This window comes from Calypte anna, chromosome 5, assembly GCF_003957555.1.
Source record: "Calypte anna isolate BGI_N300 chromosome 5, bCalAnn1_v1.p, whole genome shotgun sequence".
NCBI lineage: Eukaryota > Metazoa > Chordata > Aves > Apodiformes > Trochilidae > Calypte > Calypte anna.
In genome coordinates, this window is record NC_044250.1 from 3607086 (window position 1) to 3621791 (window position 14706).

Genomic DNA, 14706 nt, shown 5'->3' on the forward strand with positions numbered 1-14706 from the left:
TGCTGTATCACTGGTGTCCTCCAGAAGTGGTTCTTGGAAGGGAATCTTTAAAATTTCTAAATAACAGATATAGAGGAAAAGTGTCAAAGGGAATATGCAAAGGAAATACTTGGGTGGAAAGTGAAATCTCTTCTAGAGATTTGTTTCTGCCACAAGACATTGAGTTGACCGCCTGATGATCCATCCAAGCTGTAACATGTTCAGGAGTTCACTGTCATCTTCAGCAAGCTTTGATGTCAGATTTTTTTTACAGGAAGAGCCATATTACAGTAAGCTGAATACTTGATCTGCACAGTGCCTTGAATTTTAATGCTGTTGACTTGTTTCAAAGAGAAAAAAAAAATAGTGATTGTAAATCAGCCTCTCGGATACTGAGAGAAACAAAGAAATCCCAGTTTAAGGTTGCTGAGAGTCAGAGTTCATTTTGTTTCTTTTTCTCCTGACAGATTTATACGGACTGGGCTAATCACTATCTGGCAAAATCTGGTCACAAGAGATTGATAAAGGATCTACAGCAAGATGTGACTGATGGAGTCTTGTTAGCTGAAATAATCCAGGTTGTAGGTGAGTGACTTTCTCTTTTTGTACCAGGTATTCACCAGCTGGCTCAAAAATCCACTGGCTTTGTCTTCTGCATAAACACAGGAGGTGAAATCCATCAAACTGCATGGAATTATGTAGATAATTTTCCTTCGGAGACTTTGCTAATTAATTTGATGAAGCCTTGTCTCAAAGCATAGTGGAAAAATATTTGATGTTGCTGATAAGATCTCCTGACACAGCAATGTTGCTCCACATGGCTGAATGTTAAAAAAGCAACTGATGAGGGAGATTTTTCTGCTAGGATGCTGTTAACCTTCACTATGTCTATTTCTGATATCTCTGGGGGATTGGTCTGAACATAATTCATTGTGATACTGACCTCCTGTGTTGAATGCCCTCCCTCTGCTTGGATTAGGAAAATCCATACATGCAGCTAGGAAAGGGGAAGGGGTAGAAAATTTTTGTGGCAGAAGAAATACTTCATAATGAGTTTTTGAATGGGTAAAAAAAACCATTTGTCATCAGAACAAAGCTCAAACATAGGCCCAGTTCTACCAAGCCTTTAGTTCCCTCAGTTGGCACTAATATTTGTAGATAATGAAGGTTCTAACCAATTTTCTCCTTTGGCCCCATGTAAAGCTCCATATTGTGCCTCTTCCCTTGGGCCTGGCTCCTTCATTAGTTCCTTCAGAGGCTCATCCATCTGATCCTTGGGATGCCACAAAACACATGCATGGGCCAATGGAGATGGATGGAATGGGAAAGCCTGCTAATGGGAATTAGGACAACTATTGTTGGAAGCAAACTGACAGATCTGAGATGCAAATGAAGAAGCCAGCAGTGAAGTCACAAGACATCAGTGCATGCATATTTATGTGTTTGAGATGCTGTAAAGAGCTGGTTCCATTATTTGAGGTGCAAATCTGCAAGCCCTGTTCTCAGATGAAATTGTGAATTATAATTCCAATGGCTCCACTTGAGCTGCACTCAAATACAACAAAAAAAGATTATTTGGTCTGTGTTGTAGAGCTAAATTATATCTCAGCAGCATGATGGGGCTGTAGGATGCTACTACAGATGTATGAAAGGCCACAGATGGATTGTGTCCTGACAGACATTCAGTCTGGGCAAAGCTTCATCCTTTATCTGTTTCCTTTAATTGGGAAAAAAACATTTTGGAAACCCAGAACCAGTTAGATGCTGATTCCTTTCATTCCTGCTCTGCATTCATGGAGTTGTAGGAAACTTCTCCATGGGAACACGTGTAAGAATACCCACCTTCAAAATGATGTACCAAAGATTTCAATGTAGCTGTTTGAGGACTGACTTGTGAAAACTCTTATGAAATTCAAATTGCTTCCTCTAAAACACAGAGAAATAATACTGCTTGCTGTATCTTGATTTGATTCCCCTTTGTATTTTTTTTCAGCCATTCTCAGAGCTGCCTTTAGGCTAATATTTAAGATTAGGCTCAAAAGTTAAAAGTCCAAGGTGGAGCTTTTAGTTTTCAGCTAATGGTTTTCATGTGAGAGAAAGACCATATTTAAACTTTCATAGGTTGATCCTCCAAATTAAAAATGAAAAGAAAAAGTCATTTGTATCTGCTGTGTGTGCATCTCATTGTCACAAAGATGGGGATAACTTTCACACCCAGGAGCAGCTTTACTTGGAGCCTGCCAAACACCAGGTTTTATGAGGCTGTATACTAGGAAAGCTTCTGTAAGAGCAGGAAAGGTTTTTCTTTTTCATGTTCTGGTGGCATGAGTGAAAACAGCCATGAAGATCCTTCCTCCTTTATGTCATGTGCCTGGAGTATCTGGAGATTACCCAAAGTCATCAAAATTGATTCAGGTTTAATTATTAATGGGACAATTTTCCTTGTGTTCACCATCGTCACAGATGTTGAATCTTGAAATACTACTTAATATTCACAGCTGGGAAAAGAATGAATGTGGTTATTTATTTTTTAAATGAAGAATCCATAAGAGTTAATGCTTATACAGGCACAGTGATCCCAAACCTTTCTGTTTACCTTTCTGAGGTGGGATAGTTGCATATCTGGAAAAGAAAAAATTAAAATTATTAGGAAGTAGGTAGTTGTTTTACCTGTGCAGTCAGACAAGGAGCAAATCTAAAGAGACATGAAACAAAACATCACTGCATTTTACTTCAGAGGAGATAGATAATCTTCAGACTTCAAAACTGCTGCTGATAATATAGAAACATTTTATGATGACAGCTTTTTCAATGTGCAAGTCAATTAAAATGCATTCATAGCATTCTGGTTTATTTCAGTTTAAAATATATGGGTCTATAAAAGAATATCTGCCTTAGTAATGCCATATAAACAGAGTAGCTATATTTAAATTCATGAATTCAGATATATGGGGTCTGTGCATGCTCTGGAATTGGTAATATATTGAATTGTCAGTTGTTTTCCTGGGAGAAACATCACAATTCAAGACAATTGTCAATTTGTAAGGACTGCTATTGGGATATTGTGCCACATTTTGATAATCCTAACTTAAGCAGGAAATACAGCTTTTGATATAAGTATCAATGGGAGGTAATTCATCAAGTGGGCTCTGAATTCCTGCTGTTATTAGAATGGAAAAACTGTGGGGAAACGAACCCCAGCTTTGATTATAACTGATTCTGCTGCCTGGCACAGAAATCATTCCAGGGAACAAGCCTGAAATGTGAGACCAAGCAAACTGAGACTCTAAGGCAAACATTTAACCACCTCAACAACTTCATTATTTGCCTTGGGACTTTAAAGATTGAAAGTTTATCTTTTTCTTGAAGATGGATTGCACGTAAGCAAAGGACCAGAAGCTAGAAAAATAATTAACATGATTATTAATGATTAAAAAAAATAGCTACTGATCATAGAGTTTCCTTATAGATTTAAAATAAGTATTTTCTTTACAAGCAAATCAGGTGACATGCAGCCATCTCTACACAAGAAGTGTTCATTTTTCCACCCAGCAGTCATTCTCTTTCTAGAGTTTAAATCTTTTTTTGTACTTTAAAGGAGTTACTTGTCACTGGAGGGGATGTCAGAGCAGTTGTTTTCTGCCCCCAGCTGTCTCTGGAGGAATGACCCACTAGAAGACTCCAGCTGCTTTTTTTTTTTTGATGGGTCTCTGTTTCACACATGCACTTTGACTGGGCAACTACAATCTGAACCCTTTTATTTAGCCAGCAGCAAGTGCTTGGAAATAACTGGAATTAACATCCTTGGTGTGGGGCTTGTTTTGTTTATCTCCTTTTTAATTTTTTTTTTTCAGCAAATGAAAAGATTGAAGACATCAATGGCTGCCCAAAAAATAGGTCTCAAATGGTGAGTAGTAAAGCAGGCTGCTGTTTATGTGTATGGGGCTGAGGACTGAATGAGAGGGTGAGATTTCAATGTCTGAGACTTTATTTCTACTTAGGGCAAAGGTGAAGAATATAAATACTATGAGTTTTGCCATTGTATGCCACAGTAGTTAAATTAGGCCTTATCATTTCTCATATGCTTAAAATCAATGTTATTCTTATATTGTTGTTTTATAGTTCTGAAATACCACATAGGTAATCAGGAATGTATAAATTAAAGTTTTGTTCCTCTATATAGACAGTAACATTGCAAAATATTGCAAAATAATGAGATATTTGTTTTAAAGTTGGGTTAAAAGTTCTCATATCCTTTGAAAAGAAACAAAATAAATAAGTAAACCACACCAAATGAAAAAGTTTCCTATTTCAAACTTGGAGTTGGTTTATGTATGCAACTTGGTTTGGACTGCTGAGTTTTAATTTGTAAAAGCTGGTTTGTGTCTTGCTTGTACATAATATTTAAAACTGAAAACTCCAAAATTAGTGCAGTAAAATTAAAAACATAAAGTACCTCAAGAGTAAAGCCTGCTCTGCACTGAGCATGCAAATAAAAACCATTTTTAAAGTGCATCCTAGGGGTGCTGAAAAGGGGATATTTCCTTCTGTATCTTGAGAAAAAACTCATTTTACAATATAAATTCTAAGATCTCCCCTTTGCTTTGCAAATGCTTGCTTTGGGCAATGTGAGTGTCTTGTTCTGTGGGTGATGCTAGTTTAATGTTTTTCATTTCTATGACTCTGTTCCCAACCATCCCTATCTCCACGACTGCAACTTGAGCACAACCACTCACGTAGTGAAAGGAAAGATGAAAGGTTTGATTTTTACCATCTCAAGTCAGAAACCACGTTGCATTCTGTGACTCTGTTTGGGTTTTTTGTTGTTTCTTGGAAGTAAGCAATCTTACTTCAAGCCACCCAGCAAAGGCTCAGCAAAAAGAAAGATTTATCAGTGCTACTTTTTAACTGCTTTGAAGGGGTTGCTTGCTGTCCTTGCTGTAACCACAGCAGCTGCCTAGAGTATAAATAATTGAGGAAATTTTGGCAATTACAATAATTTAATATTCCACAAACATGTCATAAGAACTGAATTTCATTCAGGACCAGGGTCTGTAATAAAGTTTCAAGACATTGTAGCTGAAAGTCCCATCATTTTTCCACCTGTGGCCTTTGTACCACCTTATCTCATTTGTAGACTGATGATTCCATGAGCAGAGATGTGTAAGCTGGATGGTGAAGAACCTCACACCCAGCCAGATGTATCAGCTTAGAAGGTTGGAGCAAACCTGTGATCTTCAAGCCCATTAAAGGAGGTGTGAAAGCAAAGGTCTTGGGTTCCATGTGACACAGTCCTAAGCCAGAACAGCCTGCCAAACCTTAGAGAGCTCAAGGTGGAGCCAGCTCAGGTCTCTTTGCATCCCTGTTCCCATTGCTAGTGCTGGAGAGCATCACACAAATTTGCCCAAGTTGAGCTTCAGGGACAGCTTGGGTCTGTCAGGCTCCAGCACTAATAAATAAACTTTGTCAAATCAAGTTTAGTACTGCAGAACCATTTGGGATCATCAGTGCCTATCAACCTCATCCCAGTGCCAGAAATGATGGATCCCCACTAATTCCATGAGGAATAACTTAGCTGAATACCGTGGAATCATCTCCCCCTTGTCTTCTTGACTGGTTTTCTTTGCTGTGGGGAGTATCCTTGTCTTCCTCTGCTCCAGATAAGTTGGCTGCCTTTGGTATCATCTATTAGAGACTATTCTGTATCTTGTCCTTTGCATAAGGCCTATTTCAGGCATTTTTTTTCCAAGTTTCTATGGTTTTGTACTGTAGATATTCTGCTCAACAGAAGCCTGCAATTGTGATGATGAGTTCCATCTGGCAGGCAGAAAATCCTGTGGTTAGCAGAGGATGTAGTAGTAGGGAGCATGGGCTTGGAGACCAAGACGTTTCCAGAGACTGTCACCACAAATGCATTTGTGTTTTTAGAATGAAGCTTAAGAAAATATTGGCATGGTTCTTAATAACTGGGTGAAGGAGGGTAAAGCACAACTGGTTTCCTCTCCTACAAACTTCTGAAAAAAGTCTGGGATGAAAAAGCCTAGAGAGGGCTCTCTCAATATTATTTATATATATATATCTCGCTTTGTTTCTCTTCTTTACATTCCTTCCCTTTCCTTTCTGACACTCTCATTTTGCAGATGATATTAGCACTCAACATTTAGCATCCTGCAGAATCTGGACTGTATGGGGGGTATTGTTGAGTCTCTTCCCTTCTACCCAGTGTGGATGAACTTAGTGATGAAGGTGCCCTTGTGACTGCTGAATGTTACCCTTTGTAAAAAGAGTTCCTATCACTTTTAATTCTAAAATGTCAAAAGAAACAAACAAAAAAAGGAGTATGTAAATAGGTAAATAGGTTGTTCCATGCAGATAGCAATTCTGTCTGTAATGGCAGCCTGGGGAAACCTTGTTGGATAGGGGCTGTGTTGTGTGTGTGAGGAAATAGGTTGTGTAAAATGGTCAGAGTTCTGGAAGGAAGTTTCACAGCAAGATTTTAGCACAGTGCAACAGCTGAGCATTTTGTGCTCTTGTAAATGAATCCATCCTTTTTGCATAGCACAGCAAGGAGGGACAGAGAAGGAGGAGGTTCTGTTACCTATTGTATGCCAGTGATAAATCATAGCAGATGAGATGATGATACAAGGTGAAGCACAAGATGTTTTTGAAAGGTCCCAGCATTCATGTGGAGAGCAAGGGGAAGGCAAGACAAGATCTGTATCAGCTGCAATAGCAGTGACTGGGAAGGTGGCTGAGGAAAGACAGCTAATTTTTAAAGCATGGACCTGAAGAGAAGGAAGAGACAAGATACCCACCAGGGAAGGAATACGTTGGCAGATGGAGATGATGGCTTAATCATCACTGAAGATGGAACTGGAAGAGGGGGTAGAAGAAGCAGCAGCAATGAATCTTCTAGGGAGGGGTAGAGGGCTTTCACCACCTTGAGGGTAAAGGTAAGAAATACTGGTTGTGGCAGTGGAAGGAGATGATTCCTGTCTCTATATATAGAGAAAGAAATATAAAAAGAGACCAGTGAGTAATTAATTTTTTTTTCAAGGTTTCATACATTTAAAAATGAATCAGATTAGAGAGAAGTGCAATGTTGGATGTAAAAGTCTGAGAAGTGATGCTGTGTTCCCCTTGGTGCTGCAGGCAGAGGGAAGAGCAGAGCTGCAGCAAAGCTGGCAGTGCTGGAGGGAAAAGGATGGGGGAATCTGGAAGTGGATAAACCAGACTGCAAAGCCTGGGGAAGCTCTGGGACACACAAGACAAGAATTTGGAATAATAGAAAGGAATATAGGCTGAACCAGCACCACAGTTCTCTCCTATAAATAGAGTAGGAAATAACTGTGGTTCTTATATGCGTTTGTGGTTGGGTTTTATTATTTTCAAGGGTGATCACTTTGTGCATATAAGTATTTGTGTTATCAAATAACAAAGAGGAGGTATTCTTTCTTTTTCTCTGCTGACCAGAAGTTTTTTGAGATTCATCCCCTTCGATAACAAGCTGTACTAGTAAAATAAGTCTTTCTATTACTGTTTGTCTTTCTACTTTCAGTCTTTCTGATACCATTTGTCTTGCAAATGTAAAGATTCTTGCAGTCCAACATGACTCAGAGCCTTCATTTCTTCCCAGGGGCTTGCTGAAAGTTGGTGTGAAAGCTGAGTTTTCAGTATCCTCACTCTGTCTGCAAGGAAACCTTACTCCATCTCTGGCAATTTGACTATTATTTTGTTATTTCAATATTTGGCTCATTTCTATTGTTGAAAACGAGCTGTTCCATAATGTACACAATGCTCAAAGTCGGAGAACAGTGTATGAAAATTCTCCAGCCTGGAAGGAACCCTGGCTTTGAACTGAGCAGCACTGGGAGTTTTAATTCAGTTTTTAGAGCTGAGCATCCACTTCTCTCCTCATTGTGACCCTTGCCAGCTCCATCCTCTGCTTTATGCATCCTTTTATTTTTTTATTGAGGAAAAGGGCTTGTTGAAATCTTCCCTGCTGTTTGTGTGGCTGGCATGTGCTATTCATATTTCCATGTTCTTTTTCTCAAGGAATTGAGGTACTAAGTGTGAATGCTCATGTGCTATGGCCCATGCCAAAAGGTTATAACTGGGTACACATCAAAGAGTTGGTTGGCAGGAATAATGTGAGTTGAAACCATCTGTATCACCTGAGCAGCTAACTAGTGTGTGTGTGTGTGTGTGTGTGTAAAATCTACTACATAGGTGAGCTGATGTGTTTGCTATGAGTGCTGTATGAGAAAAAGAAATTAAATATTCTTAGTTGTATTGTTTGCATGGAACATCATTCTAAATATTTGCTCTTCAAGACCAGGCATTCACTTTAAGCTCCTCCTCTGAACATTTTGAGCATTTTTATCCATCCAGTGTTGTCTAAGCATGGCCATGACCATTTCTAGCTGCAGTAGAGTTGCAAGGCTGATGCTCTAGCTCTGGGTTGGTGGGGCTGAAGCCTGGTTGAGCAGCTCCTGTTCCTCAAGGCTGAGGAGCAATCTTGTGCCTGGCCATGAGCTGCTGCTTCAGGGGAGCAGCTCTGCAGGGAAGATCAGAAGCTTCACAGGCATTTTCTTGTTTCCCCTGACAAGGGATTTTTGGAAACAAATCCCAATAGTTAAATATACCCATATATTTTCAGTTATCCTTCCCTGAGGTTGTTCTGAGCTATGTAGTAAAGGGAAGTTTTCTGTTTTCTGGTCAGCCTTCCCCTGCTTTGCTTGGGGAGTTTGTGTCTTGCTGTCAGGATGTGTTTAGAAATTTAATCTGTGTTAATGTTCCTATAGTAACAAATGGGTATCTTTTGACCTGAGCCCATGGTATGTTTCCTCACAGCTGAAGGTTAGCTGGAGGGGAAGATGTTACCCAGATTCCTGCCAGAGGGGCCGGGGGCAGGCGCCAGCTTTGCTCCTTCCACTGCCTGCAGAGGCACTCAGCCAAATATTGAGTTTAGGAATGTTTGAAAGCATTTTCTCTAACTGTGGTTCTGTTGATCATGTATGAACCCATGATGTCATCCAGACAAGAATGATTTAGTGCAGAGCTGATCTGCCAGGCTGCTCGTGTGTAGATGTCCTCCTTCCTCACTTCATAATGACCATTACTCCCAGATAAAATTCAGTTTACTGGCACTGTTTTATTGTGGTTTTTTTCTCCCCAGAGGTCAGCCTGTTGTTATGCTATTATGCTTTCCATTTGTGGATTGTTATCAGTGAGACAGACATGGCTGGATCATAGATCTCTGTGCTGCAGAGCTTGCAGCCTAAATAAAATCACAACCCACTCCCTCTCCCCCATCACACTCCTTAGAAAATAACGTGGTAAATAGAGCCAGACTGGATTGGGAAAGGCCAATGTGTACATCTCCCTACCACAAGACGTGGTGAAGTTTCACTGAACAGATACATGTTTAATTTCTGAAGGGAAAGGCTTCCAAAACCCTTCTGCATCTGGAGGTGTGCACTGTGTGGATGCTGTCCATTGGGTGGGTGGATGTGGAACCCTTGGCTGATGCCAGTCTGTTGCCATGCCCACTGTTTATGTAAAATTATTACATAAATACTCCTGTGATGCAATACTCTGCAAACAAACAGCTTCTTGCTCTGTTATGAATAAATGGGGAAAAATGGGAACCTGTGGCTGACAGTCTTTACCTTCCCTTGCCTGTGTGTTGAGGCACCTGCAGTGTATGAAACTGTTCCTGGTGAGGGTGTGTTAGGTGCAGTGGTTGTATGAGCTTCTCTGAGACTCTGGGGGTGTTGGATTTGGTAACATGAGCAAAAACTGCTGAGAAGAAATTTTGTGTTGAGTCAGTCAAGGATAAATTGCAGTTTTTATTCAGGATTAACTTTATCTGTGCCTTTTCTCACTAAGGATTAAAGATTAAGTTGATTTCAAGACCCGTGGAAGTAAAAAGAAATCAGTTATTCTTTTCCTTTCTGGGAAATTATTAGCCATTTTTCTGAGCCCTGGTTGTGAAGAAAACTTCATAGAAGTCCAAACTGGCACCCTACCCTACCCTACCCTGCCCTGCCCTTCCCTGCCCCGCCTCGCCCTCCCCTGCCTTCCTTTCCCTGCCTTCCCTGCCCTGCTCTGCCCCCCCTACCTTCCATTCCCTTCCCCCTTCTCTCCCCTTCTCTCCCCTTCTCTCCCCTTCTCTCCCCTTCTCGCCCCTTCTCGCCCCTTCTCGCCCCTTCTCGCCCCTTCTCGCCCCTTCTCGCCCCTTCTCTCCCCTTCTCTTCCCTGTCCTGCCCTGCCCTCCCTTATGTTCCTGTCTCTGCTCTTCCCTGCTTTTCCCTGCTCTTCTCTTCCATTCCCTTCCTTCCCTTCCCTGCCCCAACTTTCCCCGCCCTGCCCTCCTCTGCCTTTCTTTCCCTTCCCTTCCTTCCCTGCCCTGCCCCGCCATCCCCTGCCTTCCCTGCCCCACACTTCCTTTCCTTTCCTTTCCTTTCCTTTCCTTTCCTTTCCTTTCCTTTCCTTTCCTTTCCTTTCCCTTTCCTTTCCTTTCCTTTCCTTTCCTTTCCTTTCTTTCCTTTTCCTTTCCTTTCCTTTCCTTTCCTTCCTTTCCTTTTCCTTTTCTTTCCTTCCTTCCTTTCCTTTCCTTTCCATTTCCTTTCCTTTCCTTTCTCCTTTCTCCTTCTCCTTCTCCTTTCTCCTTTCTCCTTTCTCCTTTCTCCTTTCTCTTTTCTCCTTTCTCCTTTCTCCTTTTCCTTTCTCTTTCTTCTCCTTTCTCTGCTTTTCTCCTTTCTCCTTTCTTCCTTCTCTATCTCCTTTCTCCTTTCTCTTTCTCCTTTCTCCTTTTCCTTTTCTCTCCTTTCTCTCCTTTCTCCTTTCCTCCTTTTCTTCCTTCTCCTTCTCCTTTCTCCTTTCTCTTTTCCCTTCTCCTTTCCCTCCTTTCTCCTTTCTCCTTTCTCTTCCTCCCTCGCCTGCCCTGCCTCACTCTCCCTTCTGGTCCCATCCCTGCTCTTCTTTTCCCTGCCCCACCTTACGTTCCGTTCCCTGCTCTTCTCTTCTCTTCTCTTCTCTTCTCTTCTCTTCTCTTCTCTTCTCTTCTCTTCTCTTCTCTTCTCCTCTCTTCTCTTCTCTTCTCTTTCTTCTTTCTTCTCTTCTCTTCTCTTCTCTTCTCTTCTCTTTCTCTTCTCTTTCTTCTCTCTCTTCTCTTCTTCTTCTCTTCTCTTCTCTTCTCTTCTCTTCTCTTCTCTTCTCTTCTCTTCTCTTCTCTTCTCTTTCTCTCTCTTCTCTTCTTCTCTTCTCTTCTCTTCTCTTCTCTTTCTCTTCTCTTCTCTTCTCTTCTCTTTCTTCTCTTCTCTTTCTCTTCTCTTTCTCTTCTCTTCTCTTCTCTTCTCTTCTCTTCTCTTCTCTTTCTCTTCTTCTCTTCTCTTCTCTTCTCTCTCTTCTCTTCTCTTCTCTTCTTTCTCTTCTCTTCTCTTCTCTTCTCTTCTCTTCTTTCTTCTCTTCTCTTCTCTTCTCTTCTCTTCTCTTCCTCTTCTCTTCTTTCTCTTCTCTTCTCTTCTCTTCTTCTCTTCTCTTCTCTTCTCTCTTCTCTTCTCTCTCTCTCTTTCTCTTCTCTTCTCTTCTCTTTCTCTTCTCTTCTCTTCTCTTCTTGTCTCTTCTCTTCTGCTTCTCTTCTCTTCTCTTCTCTTCTCTTCTCTTCTCTTCTCTCTCTTCTCTTCTCTTCTCTTCTCTTCTCTTCTCTTCTCTTCTCTTCTCTTTCTCTTCCTTTCCCTTCCCTTCCCTTCTCTTCTCTTCCTTCCCTTCCCTTCTCTTCTCCTTCCCTCCCTTCCTCCTTCCCTTCCCCTTCCCTTCCCTTCCCTTCCCTTCCCTTCCCTTCCCTTCCCTTCCCTTCCCTTCCCTTCCCTTCCCTTCCCTTCCCTTCCCTTCCCTTCCCTTCCCTTCCCTCCCTTCCCTTCCCTTCCTTCCTTCCCTTCCCTTCCCTTCCCTTCCCTTCCCTTCCCTTCCCTTCCCTTCCTCCCTTCCCTTTCCCTTCCCTTCCCTTCCTTCCCTTTCCCTTCCCTTCCCTTCCCTTCCCTTCCCTTCCCTTTCCCTTCCCTTCCCTTCCTCCTCCCCTTCCCTTCCCTTCCCTTCCCTTCTTGCCCTTCCTGCCCTTCCCTGCCCTTCTTGCCCTTCCTGCCCTTCCCTGCCCCGCCCCTCCCTGCTCCGCCCTCCCCTGCCCTTCCCTGCCTTCCTTTCCCTGCCCTACCATTCCCTTCCCTCTTCCCTGCCCTCTTCCCTGCTCTTCTCTTCCCCTGCCTTCCCTGCACTGCCCTGCTCCGCCCCGCTCTGCCCTTCCCTTCTTCCCTTCCCTTTCCTGAAATTCTCCTGCAGACTTGTTAGGAACAAGTGCAGCAGTGCTGTTCAGCTTGCACATGAAATAGCTACAAATAATTTCAGGAGGGGACGTTACCCAGGCTGCAGGTGCAAGGACGGGGGGGAACACGTGTGGGTGTCCCTGCAGCCCCCAGAATAAATCAGCTGGGAACAGGTGAAGCTGTGACCCTGGGGCTCCAGAGCCAAAAATCCGTGGCAGCCGAGGCAGAGGGGATTCACAGCTCCTGGGAACAGCCCATGGCTGTAGCTCCCTTCCCAGGGAGCTTTTTAAGGAAGGAACAACTGTCAGATTTTCTTCAGGAGCTCCACAGCCCTGAGGTGGCCATTGCTGCTTTTTTCTTTGTGTGGTTCTGAATAAATGAAGCCAGGTGGTTTGCTGAGTGCTCTCAGCCTGCTCACAGTAACTGAGAAGCTGTGATTTCCTTGAATCACTGAAAATTAGTCTTTTATTGGTATGTTGTTTTCTTTCTTAGGATTGATAACTTTAAATAGAGTGCAGCATGAATACAAAACTTTCTAGTGTAAAAAGCTCTGATTGTGATAAAATGTTCCGTGGTGTTCTTTCTACATGGGTTTGGTTAAATTCTGGATTCCTGCTGCAAATTCAAGTTAATGATACACAGAATCTCCCAGTATTTTAGGAAATACAACAGTGTTGAAGGGCCAGCACTTACTGCTTTGAGTGGTTGTAGTGTCAGTCCTTCATTTTAACCATTTATGGTTATTTAAAAATACCATTTTATCTAGAATTCAAGGATGTTTTGGGAAAAACTCCATTGTCAGTAGGTATTAATCATGTTTTCCATTTAATCCCAACTGCACAGCAGAGCACTAGAAACATAACATTAAGTCTGGAAGCCTCAGTTTACAAAGGAAAGGTGGAAATGAAGCATTCCTGGGACTCAGTGCCCTCCTCCTTATGGATTTACTGAGCACAGCCATGGTTTCTCTCCATCTGCTCCTGTCTTCAGTTAAACACAAGCAGATACTTGGTGCCAATAAGATCCAGGTAGTGTGGTGTGAGCTAAAATCCAACCAAGAGCATTCTAAGAGCAGTGATGAGTTTCATCTATATCTGAAATTAATGATTCCACAGCTACTCTGTTGGTTGTTTTGCAAATTTGAACTCCTTGTTGCTTAACTAATCATAAATGATGATGTCTTGAGATTTCAAATTCAGCACAAATTATCCCCTTCAACTTTTGAACTATCCCTAAAGACCTGGGCCAGAAAAGCTTATCCAAAGATAATATTTCCATGGAAACTTTTAAATGAAACTGCCCTTTAATTTTCTTTTTTCTTTTTTTTTTTTTTCTCCATAAGAAAGTTTCCATTTTAAATAAACCTGAAAAGCTGAATTTCAGAATAAAGTAGGAAAATTTCTACAACTCTTCCATCTACCTTTCCCAGACCAGATTAGCTTTGGAAAGCCTTGGGAATCACTGAGGATTGCCTGAAACCATCCACAATACCAGAACACTCTACAAATGGTCTGATGTGATTAGAAATCTTGGCCATTGTGAATCACAGCTTTCTCTGAGGTGTTTTCTGCCCCCATTTCTATTTTTACTGGGCATATTGTGAATACATATTCAGTATTTGTTGCATTATTTTCAGAGGAAAAGCTAAGGCACAGGAAAGCTAAGGTTTTACCCAGGGTCACAGAGAAAGGGATGCAAGAGATGAGGCTAAGCCTAGGTCTCAATTCTTAGCTTAGTGCCCAAAGTGTCCTTTGCTTTAAAAACCTCAAATAGTGCAATTTTAACAGAGAAATGTCAAATCCTGACATATGCTTAAGAGCAACGTACCAATGATAATAGATTTTTGTTTCTGTGACTATATCAGTTACAAACTGGCTTCAGAATTTGGGTGAGCTTTATTTGTCCTTGTTACATACTCAAGTTGTGTCTTAATCCTGAAACTTAATCTTGAGAGACATTTTCTCCAAATAGTCAGGAGCAGCATAAGAATGCTGGGAGCAATATAGTGTTGTCTTTAAAAAAAGACTTTTTTGTTTGGGATCACCAGAAGTGAAGATGTATTTTAAACAAAGCACTACTAATATTTATAGCCCACTGGAGAAAATGGAATTTGCAATTTGGCCTTGGTGTTTCTTATGTATAATTATGTTTAGGAAATAGTTCAAATGAGCCATTATTTCAGGAGCAATCCTCCCTCCCACAAGATTCCAGCATTTTAAGAACTGTCATTTTAATGTCTTAAGGCTTTAAGGCTCTTCCTACACCTCAGCATGACAATTTAAGTGTAAAAGCTTCATCTGGAAATATGGACAAGGAATATATTTGGCCTTGAACAGCTTCTGTTAGGCTCTTTCCTTGTTTGTACATTGTATGTGAGGTCTGCTGGAACATTGCAGAAGAA

General features: G+C 41.5%; 1 protein-coding gene across 1 annotated transcript in view; it reads left to right on the plus strand.

Moving 5' to 3' along the window:
• The window catches only part of NAV2 (neuron navigator 2), a 197132-nt gene that overhangs the window by 53353 nt on the left and 129073 nt on the right, over positions 1–14706 (plus strand). Inside the window, exons 2-3 of the mRNA XM_030450955.1 lie at positions 447–564; positions 3834–3886. Of these exons, the coding sequence (XP_030306815.1) occupies positions 447–564; positions 3834–3886 (171 nt within the window). The remainder of the gene's footprint in view (positions 1–446; positions 565–3833; positions 3887–14706) is intronic.